The sequence below is a fragment of the Archocentrus centrarchus genome, chromosome 16, assembly GCF_007364275.1.
Source record: "Archocentrus centrarchus isolate MPI-CPG fArcCen1 chromosome 16, fArcCen1, whole genome shotgun sequence".
Classification (NCBI taxonomy): Eukaryota; Metazoa; Chordata; class Actinopteri; order Cichliformes; family Cichlidae; genus Archocentrus; species Archocentrus centrarchus.
Genome location: NC_044361.1, coordinates 32,275,208 through 32,294,794, shown reverse-complemented (window position 1 = coordinate 32,294,794; position 19,587 = coordinate 32,275,208). Strand labels below are relative to the sequence as shown.

Below are 19,587 nucleotides of genomic sequence, written 5' to 3'. Positions count from 1 at the left end.
ATGGATGGGTCGTTTTTGTACTGGGTTGTGTGTGTCATGTATGTTGTATTATTTTTCCTTTCAAAACGTGTGTCTTTTTAAAGTTGATTCTGCTTGGATGTGTGATGAGATTTGAATCCTCAGAGTTCATTTGAAATGTCTTTTCTCCTCAGACAAACTCTCTGTGGATGAAGATGAAGCTGCACTGTGGAAGAGAGTGAGTGTGACTTTACACAACTCAGCTTCATTCAGTAGATTCAGGTTGTAAATCCTCCTCATCTTGAATATTAAACATGATGAAACAGACAAACCATCTTTAAACTGGATGGTTCTCACAGTGGAGCTCTGCAGCAATAATGTTATCCACCACTGATGACAGAATGAATGATCTACTGTTGAAGCTGAAATCAGGAAATGTCATGTTAGATTTTGTTTGTGTTTAAAAAGTAATTTACATCTTATTTAGAGAACTTTAAAAATTTCATAAAGATCTGTTTTTTAACATTTTATAGGGCTTCACAATTAATCAAATTTTAATCTCCATCCCAATTTTGGCTTCCCATGATTAAATGAGCGTGATCGAGTGATATTTCAAATGCAACGTGAAAGGAAATCGAGCTCTTTCTAAATCAGCGCCTGATCAGTTGCCTCCTTGTGTCAGTCACAGCTGTTTCCTGCACTGTGAACCTTGAAGGTTCCTGCAGTAGTCTGTGTGAGTAACAGTGTTTAAAGGCAGACAACAAAATAGAAATGTGTGACACAACAGAAGGCAAAGAGCTCGTCCTTCAAAGTGAATCATGGTCTTTGTTTGGAATATACTTTGGATTTAGTGCAGGTGATATAATCAAGAAGAAATCATATGCAAAGAGTGCTGTGTGTCTGCACTGCAGAGCAACACAACTCACTTATTCAGCCTCTTGAAATGACACCACAAACTGCAGCATAATGAAGGCCAATAAAAACAGTGCAGTGTTTGCTAACGTGGATCATCCAACATCAACTCTGATGTCCATAAAAGTGAGCCTGCACAGTGTATCAGTGTATCCATCCAGCTCACAAAGACACACTGAAATCACCAACTAATCACATTCCATTTGGCCAAAGATGCATCCACTAAACAGAGAGTAATGAAAGCTTCAGGAAAAATAAACCACACTGGATTTAAAATATGTTATTTCTCCATGTAACAAAAGAGGGAGACTGGCCGAGGTGGTAACTGGAAAAAGATCATTTATTTACAAAATATAATTAAAGGGAACATGTTTCTCATGTGTATAAAGCAACGGTGGGCAAACTACAGCCTGTGGGCCACACCCAGCCTGTTGGTCTTTTTATTCTGGCCTGTCAAAGATTGGTCCAGAATTACCCAAATCAGATCATATCATAATTATGACTGATGTTGAGGATTCTGACAATTGCTACAACAAAACTAACACCAGACTTTGATGCACTGGCAAAAACAACACAGTTCCTGCTAAACATAAATGTAAGTATTAACACTGTAATGCCTTTTTTATGTTTGATGTGTATGCATCTGATCCTGGCCCAGCCTGTCTGTCAAATTTCAAAAAGTCAATGTGGCCCCACAGCCAAAAAGTGTGCCCACCCCTGGTATAAAACATGCATGGAATGGCAGAGCATGTAGAAAGTGAAAAAAGAGAACATGCTGTCTCTAAGCTGGTCCAATTCAGAAAGCTGGTTTCAAAACCAGGACAGGAAGTAATGAGGAACACAAATGCAGGAAGGAGGAAGCTTTTATAGCAAAGCTCACTGAGCCCAGGTGGAGCTCATGCAGGTCATTACTCTCCAGTCAGCTGCTGCAGACAAAGCAAAGCACAAACCACAAAACAGAGACACCCAGTGCCCAGGGGTCACCACACCTTCTTAAGAGGGAATTCCCACTGGGAAACCTGGAGAGAAGATTAAAAAAAAAAAAAAAATCATTCATTTTTGCACAGTTACATCACTCACTGCCAGCAAACAACCAGCCTATGGGCGGTTTTTGACAGGCCTGCTGCGCATTTTCAAATTCTTCACTCATATTTAGTTTTGAGTTCATCACTGATAAAATTTTCATGGCCGTGAAGTGACATAACTTCAAAGAGAGAAAGTAACCTTAGAATCACAGAGGGATGAATCTGAAAATCAAATGAACTGGGATTATAATATTTTTTTATAAATATATAGGGGTCACTCCACACTAAGCTGTACAGTTGGAGCTTGTGTGAAATATTACATAATATTTATTTAATCTAAAGCAACACTTTTTTTTCATACTCAATTTTAAATCCGTACATAAGACAAAATCAGCAGAGGTGGCAAAAGTACTGACATTCTGTACTTAAGTAGAAGTACAAGTACTTGTGTTAAAAAATACTTTGGTAAAAGTCGAAGTACTGGTTCAACTTCTTTACTTAAGTAAAAATAAAAAAGTACAGGGTCTGAAATTTACTCAAAGTAAGAAAGTAAAAGTAGCTCTTTGGAGGACGTTTCTACCTGCTATTTTTGTGTAAAGCTAACTGAACCTTATTATATATTATTGTAATAATATAAAATAATACATGAGAACACAAACGTTATTCCATCTAAATTTTAATCCTAATGAATGCACTCAGCTTGAATCACAAACTGTGAAAGGGAATTTAAACACAGCTCTGTTCTCTGTGTCCTCCATAGTAGAGGGTGACTGTGTCTCCACCTAAACACAAACATGAGGATACTCAGGGGTTACAGTGGGATTCAGAAGGTGGAGGAACCCTAAGATCAGCTGTAGTGGCTCTGCATGGGGAGAAGAATCACAGCTTTCTGTTGTAGCTGCAGTAAATGATGTTGGTGTGCAGGCTGTGATCAGCTGACCTGCTGCTGCTGCTCTGAGGTTTACTGCTCTGTGTGGATGAACTGAACTCACAAAGATGTAACCCAGTATTTCACAGCTATCTGAGCTGATCTCCATCCCCTACACTGACAGCATACAGGCTGTAGAAATGTTGAACTAAGTGAATGAATCTCAGCATCAGCAGCTTTGATTCAAACTCATCTCTGCTGCACTGATGTAACCTGTAACTCTGACCATGAACACAAAGTGCACCAACACAGAGCTTTACTGTAAATACAGTACAACAAGATAACCTGTTTATTACGTACTACAATCGTACATACAATCTTTGAATAACACAAAGTCAGCATACTTCAGTTTATTTTCCAGTCCTTACCTTTAATTCTAGCCTCTCTTCTTCCTCTCCTGTCCTCTTTCTCCATCTCTGAGTGAACTTCTCTCTCTTTGCTCTCCGTGAAATGCAGCAGCTCTTCTTTTAGCTAGCAGACACATTGTGTGACAAACTGCACACACTTTGTGTGTTTGCTGATATTTGTTGAGCATTTAAAAACGTTGCATTTACCTGCCACACGTTACTCCCTTCATGCTCGCTCCTCTTCAGTAGCGCTAGCTAAGCTGTTTATGTCCTGCGAGCGTAACTTACGGACTCGGTCCGGCCCGCTGTGACCTCTGATTATAGCGCTATAAATGAGACATTAATTACATGGGTTTGTGTATTTAATCCCTTTGTACCCGATAAGCCCCGGTGATGGAGGATACGCCAGTACGATTGTCTCTTATATGTTAATATTCCTCCGTTTAGGCTCAGATCGCTTGATGACTGACGGCGCACTGACCGGAAACGCAAACTTCTCCCTGACGTGTTAAAAAGTAACGAGTCTGTTTGAAAATGTAAGAAGTAGAAAGTACCGATACTTGTGTAAAAATGTAGGGAGTAAAAGTAAAAAGTACTCAGAAAAATAAATACTCAAGTAAAGTACAGATACCTAAAAAATCTACTTAAGTACAGTAACGAAGTATTTGTACTTCGTTACTTCCCACCTCTGAAAATCAGCTTCAACAATTTTAACATAACCAAGAAAGAAAAGTGTCCATCCAGATTTGCAGTCCCAGATGGACACGATTTGGTTCACTGATGTTGCTCCCATCTGCAATCCCTACTCTCTATAGTGGCAGTGAGAGAGTTTCATGTAGTGCATCTGCTAATTGCTGATTATGGATAAAGGTGTGCATGAGGTCAGCTTTGCAGGTCTTACCACCTTTGCTCTTCTGCTTGCTTGGTTGCACTGGTTTTAGTGGTGCTTACCAAGGGATACAAAATAAAACCCATTTGTTCTTAACACTCTGGTGTCAATCTCCACTTTATGTTATGGCTTTTGAGCCAGGTTGTAACACCTGAGTACAGCCAGCTTGCTGGAATATTATTAGGAAAAGCATAAAGAAAGACCGTCAGTGATGAAAATCTGACATTCAGCAACAATCTGCTCAGAAAGTGTGCTCAAATGGGCTGTTGTTGGTGTCCAAGTCTGTTACATCCATGAATCCTTTGTGCTGCTCCCAGAAATACTCAAAGCAGATGGCTTACTTGAAATAAATACCGATTCAGCCTTGCAGTGATATACCTAAATGTCATCAAGCAGTTACAGTGCACTGATGAATAAAACAATATCCAAAAAAATATGTTTTTGGTGTCTTGATCAGCTGTTTATTTTAAACTGAACAAACTGTACTCGGAGAATTCCTGAAATTGCTCTTAGAGCGTTACCAAAGCTTCAGTCTGCAGAGGGGCACCAGGCAGGGCTGCCCTTTCTGTCCCTCTCTTTTTGTCATTTTCATTGAGCCATTAGCAGCAGCAATCCATCAAAATGCAAATATTAAAGGGATTCAAACTGAAAATATGGACCATAAAATTAGCCTTTATGCTGATGATGTATTACTTTTCCTTGGGAATTTACAAGCTTCTCTTTTGAAGACTATCACACTAATACATAAGTTCTCATCTATATCTGATTACTCTATCAATTGGAGTAAATCAACAGTTTTACCTCTGAATTGTAATTTCCATAGAACCTCTAGGACCCCACTAAAGTCAGGAAATATTAGATATTTAGGCATAAATTTTTCCGCCAGGCTCACAGACTTGGTACAATTAAATCATACCCCCTTATTAAAAACAATAGAGGATGATCTATCACGTTGGAATAGTTTACCTATATCACTCATGGGGAGAGTTGCTGCCAGTAAAATGATGGTTTTGCCAAAAATTAATTATCTATTTTCACTGATCCCTGATAAACCTTCTCTTCCTTGGTTTAAGTCACTAGATTCAAACATCTCAAAATTTTTATGGAAAAACAAACCGTCAAGAATAAGCTTAAAAACTTTACAAAAGCCAAAACACAGTGGCGGTCTAGAATTACCAAAGTTTTATTACTATTTCTTAGGCAGTAGATTGCAGTATATTGCAAAGTGGATCAAATCCAATTCATTAGACAACCCATGGCTGGATCTATAACAGGCACTTTGTGGAAAAATAAAAATCTCGGCTCTACCTTTCATTAGTCCCAGTATTAAACATCATAACTGCTTTAAAAGCCTTAGTATTCACACCTCTCTGACAGCCTGGTGGGAATTTTTAAAAATAACTAAGTCTTCACTTATCCCCTGTAAATTAACACCCATTTGGAACAATCCAGATATTTGTCAGAAAAAGAAAATGCTGAATTTTCTGTTATGGCGTGATAAGGGTGTAAATAATTTACAACATATTATCCAAGATGGAAACCTTATTACATTCCAAGAACTTACATCAAAATATAGAATTGACAACTGTAGAGTTTTTAGAGCATTTTACAACATTGAGTGACCGAATTAAGCAGCCTGCACATATGTGGCACCTGTAGAGCATATTTTCATTGTATGTCCAAATACCTGCCTGGTGCTTTCAGGTAAGGCTTGTTTTATTTAGTAGTCTATTCTTTTATTCCACGTATATACTTACCTGACTTGACAGCAGGGGGTAGGATGGGCTGTTGGTGATATTTGGGCTGCGAGTGTGTGTCTGCAGAAAAAGTGTGTGCGTGGTACAAAGTTCCCCTGAACTTGTCCAGCCTGGTTCTTCCCATGTGGATTAATAAAGTGAATCTTCTTTACACCTATAACATCATCGCAGTCTGAGTGGTGTAACATATACTGCTATTAAGTATCCTGGACACAACATGTGTGACTTATCAGACAATTTTTTTTTTGTGTCCCACAAATTTTGCCCTTGTTACGTCCTCATCAGCAGCTCCAGCTCCATTTTATAGAACAGCAATACGCTGAGTTCACTTGAATTATCTTCTAACTGTTGCTAATGTGTCATTTGGGGATAAAACTGATTAGTCAATTTTCACACCTGTGTAACACTTTTGTACAGTTTAGTGTGGAGTGACCCATAGATGCTGATAATCACTGTATATGTGACTAGGTTCATGCAAAGTTTTGTTCAGATTGGCCCACACGTTAAAGAGGAGACATATATACATACATACGCTACGATCATTATAGTAAGATAAATTTGAAGGACTCAGAGAGCGCAAACCTCCGCCAAGGCCATAGGGTCACTGTCACTTGGTTGGCAGCAGTGGATGTTGTTTGGTGGCAGCGTTCTTATCATAGCCCAACAGAATGTCAACAGACCGAGTTTAACAGACAGACCAGCAGAAGAGGGACTTTGTGCAGTTTCTGCCATCAGCACAGGTGAATGATGCAGTCGCAACTTTTCCTCTGTTTCAAAGAACTGAAACACTTTGATCTAAAATGGATTAACTAGATTGACACAGCAGAACTGAGTTTAGGTGGAAGAGGAAATAGTTTGATAGTCTGGGTTTGTTTATCAGTCAGTTGATACATTTGGCATGTTTTTATCTAACCAGAGACCTCTCTGTTCAGACGAGGCCAAGAAGAGTTCTTCAGAATATAGTTGGAAATCTTACAGAAACCCAAATGCTCTGATTGGCTGAGGGACGTTCTCAACATGTTGAAACAACATCTAATTAACACAGCCACTGGAAACACTAGGATACCAGCACAATGTTCCCCATGTGGAACCCATGAAGCAGAGAACCTTTGTCAGCACTCTTACTGTCTGCATCAGAAAAGAACACAATCAAAAAAGTCACTCAGAGGTGAATCAGCCTGTTGTTTGACTGCTAGTTCACTGTGGGAAACAGCCAGGAGTGAGTCAGGCACAGACACGGCCACATTCTCAGGTCCACCTCGCTCAACTTCAGGTTCACCTTTAATGTCGCGCATCATTTGATTACACATGGATGACTTCAGGAACACAGTGGACAGCATCAGGCACCTCTGCAACAGAGATAAATGTCACAACAGGAGGTGGTGGTCCTCTACAGGGTGTATCCAGCCTGCAACACACACACACACACACACACACACACACACACACACACACACACACACACACACACACACACACACACACACACACACACACACACACATTTTTCTTCTAAGAGATTTGCTGAATTTAGGTGAAAAAGGAGGATCAATTTTATTTGATACAAACATTATAGAGATGTAAAAGCGATGCTCTATTTACATGACAGTGCAATAAAAACATTTGTCACTAAAATCAGTGAATAATCGTGACTGATCATCATTTTAACCATAATCATTCAGCCCTAATAGTCTGTATGCCTGCTACAGTGAGACAGAAAAATCAAAGAAAGAAATCTTTAAATCTCCAAACAGAGAAATTATGAAGTTATTTAACAAACCTTTTGTATTTTTCAGGAAGAATCTGATAAAAAGCTGCTTTTGGAAACACTGAAGAAGTTGAGTGAACAGGAACTCAAAGACTTCAGGTGGTTTCTGAAGTTCACGTGCTTCAAGATGGACCTGCCACAAATAAAGACATTTAGAAACAAAGCAGAAGAACTAGTGGATCAGATCATGTTTAAACTTGGTCATCAGTCTGTGGAGGTGATCATGGAGGTTTTAACAGACATGAAGAGAACTGATCTGGTGCAGAGGCTGTCAGAGAGCAGCTCAGGACTCAAAGGTAAGATAAAGTCATCTGTCAGAGTGATCTGTAATAATGTCAATGAATATGGTGTGATTATTCTTAACTGTGTGTAGAAGAATTTAAACCATAATATTCCAGCTGACACTGAAAGAAGAATCCAAAGAGTTGAATCAGTATCTGTGAGGGAAAATCACAACAAGAACTGAATAATATCAAATTTATGATCATCTTCAAATGAAGGAATGTGTTTCCTCTCAGTGTTTTTGGACAGAAGTGGATAAATTAACACGTTCAGGTTTACAAACACAATCAAATTACAAAGATTTTAAATCAGAAATATTCATTTTATTGAATCAGTGACTTTCTTGTGTAAATGCTGTTTTAAAGCTCTTTGAACATCTTTCCTTTGAAAACATTTTTCTTTCTTTGTTTCTGCTTCATTGAATTCTTGCATTTTGAGCTCATTACTATCAGTCTTGTATTGTAAATGGTTCTTTATGTGCAGCTTTGACTGGACTTAAACTCCACTATGGAGACAGACAGACGACCTGTATGAGGTAGATTATTAAAAAGTCTTTGCAGTGATTTCTCTGTGATTGTGTAACTATGGCCTCCTCCTGCCTTCAGTCAGCACAGCTGAGACTGAAATATTAAAGCTTTTTATTGTCAGGACTCAGTGTTACACTCAGGATGAGCTCACATAAAGGACACACACAGTGTGTGTATTATGTAGTTACAGTTTGGATTCAATGTGTTGCAGCTGCAGGAACATCAGCTGAAGGATTTGATGTGGAGGACACAGAGAGAGGTCAGTGCCCTGAAAATCAATACATTTAAACAGTAAAGTCATTAATATAAAATTATTGAGTGAAACTGAACTGGATCATTTCCTCAGAGTTTGATAGTTTTCCATTGATGGCAAATGTGACTTTATGTTGACAAGTGTAATGTTATCAATTGAGCTTACAAAGATAATTAGGATTAAATAAAGTGTCAGTTATTAAAAAGGGTCTGATTATTAATGCTAATGTTAAATCAGTCATGAATGAAGCTTTTAATATTTCTTTTCTCTCAGAGAAACACTCTGAGGATGAACGTTGGCCTGCACTGATCCACCAAGTGAGTAACGTCACATCTGTCTGACTTCAAATGATGCAGCTTTCACTGAACAAATGCACGTTAGAAATCTACAATAGAAAACAGATAAAAACTCATTTGATTTGATTTTCAGTGTAAAAGCAGAAATGTCAGAGCTTCAGGCTGTCCAGTGAGGTCGGTCTTCAGTAGATCAAAAAGTCCTGAACTTGTTAACAGAAGCAGAATAATCAATAATCAGGAGTTTGTGATCATTCTGACAAATATGACCAATGACATCATTACCTGATGTGATGGCTGATGGAACTGAAACACATGTACATTTCTAAAGTGTTGATGAATGTAAACAGAAAACCTGAAACCAACTGAGGAATTACACATTTATCTCATGAAGATTTTCTTTGAATTTTGCAGGTAGAAACGATGGAGTCTGTTATTGAGCTGCTTTTGGAAACTCTGGCTGCTCTGAATGACCAGGAGCTCAGAGAGTTCACGCAGGTCCTGTTTGAAATTCATCATCACAGAAACAAATATGACTCAGGCTTCCCATTGATGCTGTACATGATGGCAGACCTGCAGGACACAGTGTTTGTAATGGTGCAGACTTACGGCCAACAGTCAGTGGAGAAGACCATGGAGGTTTTAAAGGAGATGAAGAGGACTGATCTGGCTCAGAGGCTGTCAGACTGCAGCTCACTGCCTAGAAGTAAGACAATAAAAACAAAACTCATTAAAATCATAAAACTGTTTTTATCACTTGGTGTTGGCTCTCACTGCGGTATTGTATCACTTCCTGTTCCTGTTTCGGAGCACAGTGTTTTCCTGTCTGTTAGCTGTTATATCTGTATAACTCGATTTATCTGGATAATAACATATTTTAGTGTAATCTTCACCTACTTTAAATAGCATACTCTTTGCTGAATCACCTGTATTCACATTACTCACTTTATTTGTTTTTAGAAATTCGCTAGCTTAGCTCAGCTAGTAGCTTAGCCCTTAGCCGACTCACTACCAGCATGGCTTCTTCTCCTGTCTCTCCTGCACTTTCCTGCTCTGGGTGTCACATGTTTAGTTACTCCTCGGCCTCCTTTAGTAGTAACGGTACTTGTAATAAATGTAGTCTGTTTGTAGCTCTTGAGGCCAGGCTTTCTGAATTGGAGACTCGGCTCCGCACCCTGGAAAATCCTACATCTAGCCAGGCCCCTGTAGCGGGTGCGGACCATGGTAGCTTAGCCGCCGTTAGCTCCCCCCCAGCAGATCCCGAGCAGCAGGGAAAACAGGCCGGCTGGGTGACGGTGAGGAGGAAGCGTAGTCCTAAGCAGAAGCCCCGGGTACACCACCAACCTGTTCACGTCTCTAACTGTTTTTCTCCACTCGGCGACACACCCACCGAGGAACAAACTCTGGTTATTGGCGACTCTGTTTTGAGAAACGTGAAGCTAGAGACACCGGCGACCATAGTCAAATGTCTTCCAGGGGCCAGAGCAGGCGACATTCATGGAAATTTGAAACTGCTGGCTAAGGCTAATCGTAGATTTGGTAAGATCGTTATTCACGTCGGCAGTAATGACACCCGGTTACGCCAATCGGAGGTCACTAAAATTAATATTGACTCGGTGTGTAACTTTGCAAAAACAATGTCGGACTCTGTAGTTTTCTCTGGGCCCCTCCCCAATCAGACCAGGAGCCACATGTTTAGCCGCATGTTCTCCTTGAATCGCTGGCTGTCTGAGTGGTGTCCAAAAAATGACGTGGGCTTCATAGATAATTGAATCAGAATCTTTATTGTCATTGTACACAGAAGTTGCACAACGAAATTTAAAATGCATTCCTTTCTAGGTGCCTCAGACAATAAATAATAAAATAATAAAAATATGAGTGATAAAAATGATTACTAAAATACAGTGCACAATAGTAAATTAAGACGAATCTAGCCCCAATACACACACCAACGCACGCACACAGTCAGCACTACCACCCCACATCACTGTCCAAACCACACAGAGTTCAGTTCAATGATAGCCCTGGCATAAAAGCTGTTCCTCAGTCTGTTTGTTCTGGCCTTCATTGTCCTGAAACGTCTGCCTGATGGCAGTAGCTGAAACAAGGAGTGTCCAGGGTGTGAGGGGTCCTGGAGGATGTTCTGTGCCCTCCTCTGGCAGCAGGCATTGAACAGTTCCTGGAGGGAGGGCAGGGGACAGCCTATGATCTTTTGAGCCGTGTTGATGATTCGCTGGAGTGTTTTCCTGTCTGCTGCTGTGCAGCTGTTGAACCACACGCACAGACAGTAGGTCAGGATGCTCTCTACACAGCAACGGTAGAAGGACACCAGCAGATTCTGGGTCAGATAGTTGCTCCTAAGAACCCTCAGGAAATGCAGTCTCTGTTGGGCCTTCCTGACAATGCTGGTCGTATTGATACTCCAGGTCAAATCATCCTGCAGATGTACTCCCAGGAACCTAAAATCTGAAACCAGCTCCACTTCATCCCCCTCGATGAACAGAGGTTGAATGACATGTGTTGTCCTCCTAAAGTCTACTACCATCTCCTTTGTCTTAGTGGTGTTCAGGATCAAGTTATTCTCACTGCACCACCTTGACAGCCGCTGCACCTCGTCCCGGTATGCTGACTCATCCCCGCCTGATATGAGCCCCACCACAGTGGTGTCATCCGCAAACTTAATGATGCAGTTACTGGCATGTATGGAGGTGCAGTCATGTGTGTAGAGGGTGAAGAGTAGGGGACTCAGCACACAGCCCTGTGGAGAGCCGGTGCTGAGGCTGATGGCTGAAGAGAGGTGGGGACCTACTCTTACCCTCTGGGAACGGTCTGTCAGGAAGTCCTTGATCCAAAGACAGGTGGAGCGTGGTATCCCCAGATCTGACAGTTTAGTCACCAGTCTGCCAGGAAGGATGGTGTTAAACGCCGAGCTGAAGTCCACAAAGAGCAGCCGAGCGTAGTTCCCCCCCTGCTCCAGGTGAGAGAAGGCAGAGTGGAGGGCCGTGGCAATGGCGTCCTCTGTGGACCGGTTGGCTCTGTAGGCAAACTGGTGGGGGTCTAGTCTGGGAGAGAGACTGGAGATGACGTGAGCCCGGACAAGCTTTTCAAAGCACTTCATAACAATTGGTGTTAGTGCTACTGGCCTGTAGTCATTCAAACCTCTGATAGTGTTCTTCTTGGGGATGGGGACGATAATGGAGGACTTCAGGCAGGAAGGGACAGCAGCCTGGCTCAGGGACTGGTTAAAAATGCTGGTAAAAATACCAGCCAGCTGAGCCGCACAGACCTTCAGTATCCGTCCAGAGACACCATCGGGCCCCACAGCTTTCCTGGGGTTCACAGTTTCCAGCATACGCCTCACCTCTTGCTCTTGCAGCCTGAGGATGCTGCTGCTGCCTGCTGAGGGATGTTGGATGGCTGTCTCTGATTGCTGTACCTCAAAGCGTGCAAAGAAGCTGTTCAGCTCCTCTGCCAGATTGATGTTACGCTGATCAACTAACAGGCTGGGTTTGTAGTTCAAAATATGCCGAACCCCTTGCCACACCTGCCTGAAGTCGTGGCTCTGGAAACAGTCCTCAATCCTCCTCTTATACACAGCCTTGGCCTCCCTGATGCCCCTCTTCAGGTTGGCTCTGGCAGCGCTGTAAAGCGCCCCATCACCAGCTCTGAAGGCGATGTTCCTTTCTCTGAGTAAGCTCTGCACCTTTCCATTCATCCATGGCTTTCTATTTGGAAAAACCCGGATATTCTTGTCCACAGTTACAGTGTCGGTGCAGAACTTGATGTAGTCCAGAACAGCCGAGGTGTACTGCTCCAGGTCCTGGTGCTTGAATACGTCCCAGTCAGTTGTTTCAAAGCAGTCCTGCAGCTGTTGAGAGGCACCTTCAGGCCAGGTCTGAACAGTCTTAGATGTAGAAAGAGCAGTTTTGCTGAGGGGGGTGTATGCTGGAATCATAAGCAGGGACAGATGGTCTGACTGGCCCAGATGTGGCAGTGGCACAGCCCTGAAACCCAGCTTGATGTTAGAGTAGACTTTATCCAGTGTGTTGTTCCCTCTTGTAGGGCATTTAACATGCTGATGGAACTTGGGTAGAACAGTCTTTAAATCGACATGGTTAAAGTCTCCTGCAATGATGTGTACAGCCTCAGGATATCTGCTCTGTTGACTGCAAACCGTGTCATGTAAGAGACTAACAGCCGAGTTAGCATTAGCATCAGGGGGAAGATAAACAACAGTGATCAAAACAGCTGTAAACTCACGGGGCAGATAGATGGGCCTGCATTTAACAGTCATGTACTCCAGGTCCGGAGAGCAGTGGCTGTTCACAGTCATACTGTCTGTACACCAGCTGTTGTTTACATACAAGCACACACCCCCTCCTCTGCTCTTACCGGAGGTCCGCATTCTGTCATGCCGGTGCGTTGTCCTGCCGGCTAGCTCGATGGCTGCATCAGGAATGGATGAATGAAGCCAGGTCTCAGTGAAGAGCAAAACGCAGCAGTCCTTCACGGTCCTGTTTGTAGCCACCAGCAGTCTCAACTCATCCATTTTATTCGGGAGTGATCTTACATTGGCGAGGAAAACACTGGGTAACGGAGGTCTATGAGGCCGTTTACGTAGCCGCTCCAAAACGCCGGCTCTGCCGCCTCTTTTCTGCCTCCTTTCTCTGCGCCGTCTCCGTCTGCGACCCCCCCTCACAGGGATGATGAACCACAAAGAGCCAGGTGGTCTGGCGATGTCCACCGGGATGTTGTGAGAGTGGAGGAAGTCAGCCGTAACCGCCTGCTCACTTTGTGCTCCTATATGTAGGAGTTCGTGCCGTCTGTATGTTATAATGTCCGCCCGACATAATGGTGATGTGTTGAGCCACAGTTGAAGCACACATAACAACATACACAATTTCACAGAGCACCGAAAAGGAGAGCACTGAGCCGCTGCGACTATGCGCGCCGCCATCTTGAATGAAAATTGGCAAAGTTTCTGGGGAAAACCTGGTCTTGTTAGGAGAGACGGCATCCATCCCACTTTGGATAGAGCAGCTCTCATTTCTAGAAATCTGGCCAAATTTATTAACCCTCCTAAAAACTGACTACCCAGGGTTGAGACCAGGAAGCAGAGTTGCAGTCTTACAGGCCTCTCTGCAGCTTCTCTCCTCCTGCCATCCCCCCAAAACCCCATCCCCATAGAGTCGGTGCCTGCTCCCAGACCACCAAAAAACAAAGCTAAAATCAGCAAAAAACAATTTAAGCATAAAAATTCAAAAACAATAAATAATACAGCTTCATCAACTGCACCAAAAAATAAAACAATTAAATGTGGATTGTTAAACATTAGGTCTCTCTCTTCCAAGTCCCTATTAGTAAATGATTTAATAATTGATCAACGTATTGATTTATTCTGCCTTACAGAAACCTGGTTACAGCAGGATGAATATGTTAGTTTAAATGAATCAACACCCCCGAGTCACAGTAACTGTCAGAATGCTCGAAGCACAGGTCGAGGAGGAGGAGTAGCTGCAATCTTCAATTCCAGCTTATTAATTAATCAAAGACCCAGACAAAGTTTTCATTCTTTTGAAAGCCTGACTCTTAGTCTGGTCCATCCTAATTGGGAAAATCAAAAACCTGTTTTATTTGTTATTATCTATCGTCCACCTGATCCTTACTCAGAGTTTCTGTCTGATTTCTCAGACTTTTTATCTGATTTAGTGCTCAGTTCAGATAAAATAATTATAGTGGGTGATTTTAACATCCATGTAGATGCTGAGAATGACAGCCTCAACACTGCATTTAATCTATTGTTAGATTCAATTGGCTTCTCTCACAATGTAAAGGAGCCCACCCACCACTTTAATCATACTCTGGATCTTGTCCTAACATATGGCATAGAAACTGAAGACTTAACAGTATTCCCTGAAAGCCCCCTCCTGTCTGATCATTTCTTAGTAACATTTACATTTACTTTAATGGATTACACAGCAGTGGGGAATAAGTTTTATTACAGTAGAAGTCTTTCTGAAAGTGCTGTAACTAAGTTTAAGGATCTAATTCCTTCATTGTTATGCTCTTCAGTGCCATGTGCCAACACAGTGCAGAGCAGCTACCTAAACTCTGCTCCCAGTGAGGTCGATTATCTCGTCAATAGTTTTACATCCTCACTGCGTATAACTTTGGATACTGTGGCTCCTCTGAAAAGGAAAGCTTCAAATCAGAATTGCCTGACTCCGTGGTATAATTCACAAACGCACAGCTTAAAGCAGATAACCCGAAAGCTGGAGAGGGAATGGCGTCTCACTAAATTAGAAGATGCTCATCTAGCCTGGAAAAAGAGTTTGTTGCTCTATAAAAAAAGCCCTCCGTAAAGCTAGGACATCTTACTATTCATCATTAATTGAAGAAAATAAGAACAACCCCAGGTTTCTTTTCAGCACTGTAGCCAGGCTGACAAAGAGTCAGAGCTCTGTAGAGCCGAGTATTCCTTTCACGTTAACTAGTAGTGACTTCATGGATTTCCTTACAAATAAAATTTTAGACATTAGAGAAAAAATTATTCATAACCATCTCAAAGATTATTCTTCATGTTCGGCTGCTTTCAGCACTGCTAGTATTTGTTTAGACTCTTTTGCTCCAGTTGATCTTTCAGAGTTAACTTCAATAGTTACTTCCTCCAAACCAGCAACATGTTTGTTAGATCCCATTCCTACTAGACTGTTCAAAGAAGTCTTTCCAATTATTGATGCTTCAATCTTAAAAATGATCAATCAGTCTTTATTAGTTGGCTATGTACCACAGACCTTCAAGGTGGCTGTAATTAAACCTCTACTTAAAAAGCCATCACTTGACCCAGCTGTCTTAGCTAATTATAGGCCAATCTCCAACCTTCCTTTTCTCTCAAAGATTCTTGAAAGAGTAGTTGTAAAACAGCTAACTGATCATCTGCAGAGGAACGGTTTATTTGAAGAGTTTCAGTCAGGTTTCAGAAATCATCACAGTACAGAAACAGCATTAGTGAAGGTTACAAATGATCTTCTTACAGCCTCTGACAGTGGACTCATCTCTGTTCTTGTCCTGTTGGACCTCAGTGCAGCTTTTGATACTGTTGACCATAACATTTTATTACAGAGATTAGAGCTTGCTATAGGTATTAAAGGTACTGCACTGCAGTGGTTTGAATCATATTTATCTCATAGACTCCAATTTGTTCATGTAAATGGGGAGTCTTCTTCACACACTAAGGTTAATTATGGAGTTCCACAGGGTTCTGTGCTAGGACCAATTTTATTTACATTATACATGCTTCCCTTAGGCAGTATTATTAGAAAGCACTGCATCAATTTTCATTGTTATGCAGATGATACTCAGCTTTACCTATCAATGAAGCCAGATGACACACATCAATTAGTTAAACTGCAGGAATGTCTTAAAGATATTAAGGCCTGGATGACCTCTAATTTCCTGCTTCTAAATTCAGATAAAACTGAAATTCTTGTTCTCTGCCCCACAAATCTTAGAAACATGGTGTCTAACCAGATACTTACTCTGGATGGCATTACTTTGGCCTCCAGTAACACTGTGAGAAATCTTGGAGTTATTTTTGACCAGGATATGTCCTTCAATGCACATATTAAACAAATATGTAGGACCGCTTTTTTGCATTTGCGCAATATTTCTAAAATTAGAAACATCCTTTCTCAGAGTGATGCTGAAAAGCTCATTCATGCATTTATTACTTCTAGGCTGGATTATTGTAATTCATTATTATCAGGCTGTCCTAAAAGCTCCCTGAAAAGCCTTCAGCTGATCCAAAATGCTGCAGCTAGAGTACTGACAGGGACTAGAAAGAGAGAGCATATTTCTCCCATATTGGCTTCTCTTCATTGGCTCCCTGTTAAATCTAGAATAGAATTTCAAATTCTTCTCCTCACATACAAGGTCTTGAATAATCAGGCACCATCTTATCTCAATAACCTCATAGTACCATATCACCCCAATAGAGCACTTCGCTCTCAGACTGCTGGCTTACTTGTGGTTCCTAGGATACTTAAGAGTAGAATGGGAGGCAGAGCCATCAGCTTTCAGGCGCCTCTTCTGTGGAACCAGCTTCCAGCTTGGATCCGGGAGACAGACACCCTCTCTATTTTTAAGATTAGGCTTAAAACTTTCCTTTATGATAAAGCTTATAGTTAGGGCTGGATCAGGTGACCCTGAACCATCCCTTAGTTATGCTGCTATAGGCCTAGTCTGCTGGGGGGTTCACATAATGCACTGTTTCTCATTCACCTTATTTACTTTGTTTATACTCCACTCTGCATTTAATCATTAATTGATATTAATCTCTGGCTCTCTTCCACAGCATGTCTTTCTCTCCCCTCAGCCCAACCGGTCGCGGCAGATGACTGCCCCTCCCTGAGCCTGGTTCTGCTGGAGGTTTCTTCCTGTTAAAAGGGAGTTTTTCCTTTCCACTGTCGCCAAGTGCTTGCTCATAGGGGGTCGTTTTGACTGTTGGGTTTTCTCTGTATTATTGTAGGGTCTTTACCCACAATACAAAGCGCCTTGAGGCGACAGTTTGTTGTGATTTGGCGCTATATAAATAAAATTGAATTGAATTGAATTGAATTGAATGACACGTCTCAGAAGCTTCTAAGTAACGTCTTCTTCTTTTATATAATAAATAATAATATTTGTAATACTTTGGGAGAAGGAGAGAAAGTGACTCCTTCATACTGTTTATTATTGCTGAGGAGGTTTAAGTGTCATTTTGCATATTGTACATTTTTACAAAGTCATATTTCCTGAATAATTGTCAGTCAGTTGTTAAATGTGTTTGTCATGAGTCACTTTTCCCACTTTTGTCCTCAGAGAAACACTCTGTGGATGATCGACACTCTGCACTGATCCACACAGTGAGTCATGTCACATCTCTGATTCAGTACAAGACAGCAGATGCAGGCTGAAAGTCAGAGTACTGAAGTATCATCTGCTCTCATTTCCATCATTTTCTCATGATTTATGCTGGATGTTTGTGAGAAACTGAAGCTTCCTTCAGTTTGAGTCCTTCAGCAGTAATTTGATCCAACACTAATGTCAGGATGTCTTTACCACTGAGGATGAGCTGAGGAAATGTCAGCATGTACATTTGTCCTGACTGTTCTCTTCAACAGGACAGAGAAATCTGAAAAGATCAACCACTCTGAGATTAAAGATTCAACTTTATTGTGCTTAAAATATTTGATAAAGATTTAAAGATCATCTGAAACCTGAAATCATGGAAATAGTGTTGAGTGATATTTTTCAGTTTTTAGCTGCACAGTAGGTGAGAAGAACTGCAGCCTGTAAATAAACACGATTCAAAATCATAAAGAGGATCACTGGTTTGTGCTTTCTTCACAGTTCTGATAAACATGCTGTAATCAATATAACAGCCCATGTTTGGCTAAATATATGAATAAACTTCTGACCCATGAATGTACTGACTGTTCCAGGTGGCAACAATGGCAGCTGTTAAACATCTGCTTTTAGGAACTCTGAATGATTTGAGCAAAGAGGAGTTCAAGAAATTTCAGAGGTTCCTACAGATGATTTTTCCTCAGAAGAATCTATCATATTCCTCATGGAGGTTTGAATCATCATCAGTCAGAGCAGAGTTTGTGGATCTGATGGTGGATGAACTTGGTCAGCGGTCTGTGGAGGCGACCAGGAAGGTTTTCGTGTACATGAAGAGGACTGATCTGATACAGAAGTTATCAGAGAGCAGCTCAGGATCCAGAGGTAAGACCAACAAAGCTGCATGAGTGTAAACTCTGTGTCATCAACAATGTAAAATCTCTGAAATCTGAGATCAATAACTGATCTGATTTATTGATTTCATCAGATGACCAATAAATCCTGATGACTGTTGCAGGTTTTTGTGTTGGTGGTGGCATGGTGGTGCAGTGGTTAGCACTGTCACCTCACAGCATGAAGGTTCTGTGTTTGAGCCTCCTGGTTGGCTGGAACCTTTGTGTGTGGAGTTTGCATGTTCTCCCTGTGCCTGCATGCTTTTCCTCAGAGTGCTCTGGTTTCCAGTCCAAAGACATGCTGGTTGGGTTTATTGGTGGTTATCAGTTAGCTGTAGGTGTCAATGATTCTGTCTCTCTTTGTTTATTACCCATGATGGACAGGTGTACGGTCTCTCTCCCTGTTACCTCTAAGATAGACTCCAACTTTCCACTAGTTTATTAGATGATGAGTGGATGGACAGTTTTTATATTGGGTTCTGTGTCATTGTGCTGTGTGTCTTCTTAAAGTTGACTCTGATTGGATGTGTGATGAGATTTGAATCCTCAGAGTTCATTTGAAATGTCTTTTCTCCTCAGAGAAACTCTCTGTGGATGAAGATGAAGCTGCACTGTTGAAGAGAGTGAGTGTGACTTTACACAACTCAGCTTCATTCAGTAGATTCAGGTTGTAAATCCTCCTCATCTTGAACATTAAACATGATGAAACAGACAAACCATCTTTAAACTGGATGGTTCTCACAGTGTTAATGTGGAGCTCTGCAGCAATAATGTTATCCACCACTGATGACAGAATGAGTGATCTACTGCTGAAGATGAAATCAGGAAATGTCATGTTAGATATTTGTTTGTCTTTAAAACTCTTTAAAATC

At 41.4% G+C, this 19,587-nt stretch overlaps 1 protein-coding gene across 2 annotated transcripts in view; it reads left to right on the top strand.

Moving 5' to 3' along the window:
* Positions 1–19,587, top strand: part of LOC115794827 (uncharacterized) — a 39,070-nt gene that overhangs the window by 11,700 nt on the left and 7,783 nt on the right. For both annotated transcript variants that reach the window (XM_030750486.1, XM_030750485.1), the window contains exons 12-19: positions 153–196; positions 7,613–7,880; positions 8,605–8,652; positions 8,920–8,963; positions 9,354–9,645; positions 17,799–17,842; positions 18,422–18,707; positions 19,295–19,338. In XM_030750486.1, coding sequence (XP_030606346.1) covers positions 153–196; positions 7,613–7,880; positions 8,605–8,652; positions 8,920–8,963; positions 9,354–9,645; positions 17,799–17,842; positions 18,422–18,707; positions 19,295–19,338 — 1,070 coding nt within the window. The remainder of the gene's footprint in view (positions 1–152; positions 197–7,612; positions 7,881–8,604; positions 8,653–8,919; positions 8,964–9,353; positions 9,646–17,798; positions 17,843–18,421; positions 18,708–19,294; positions 19,339–19,587) is intronic.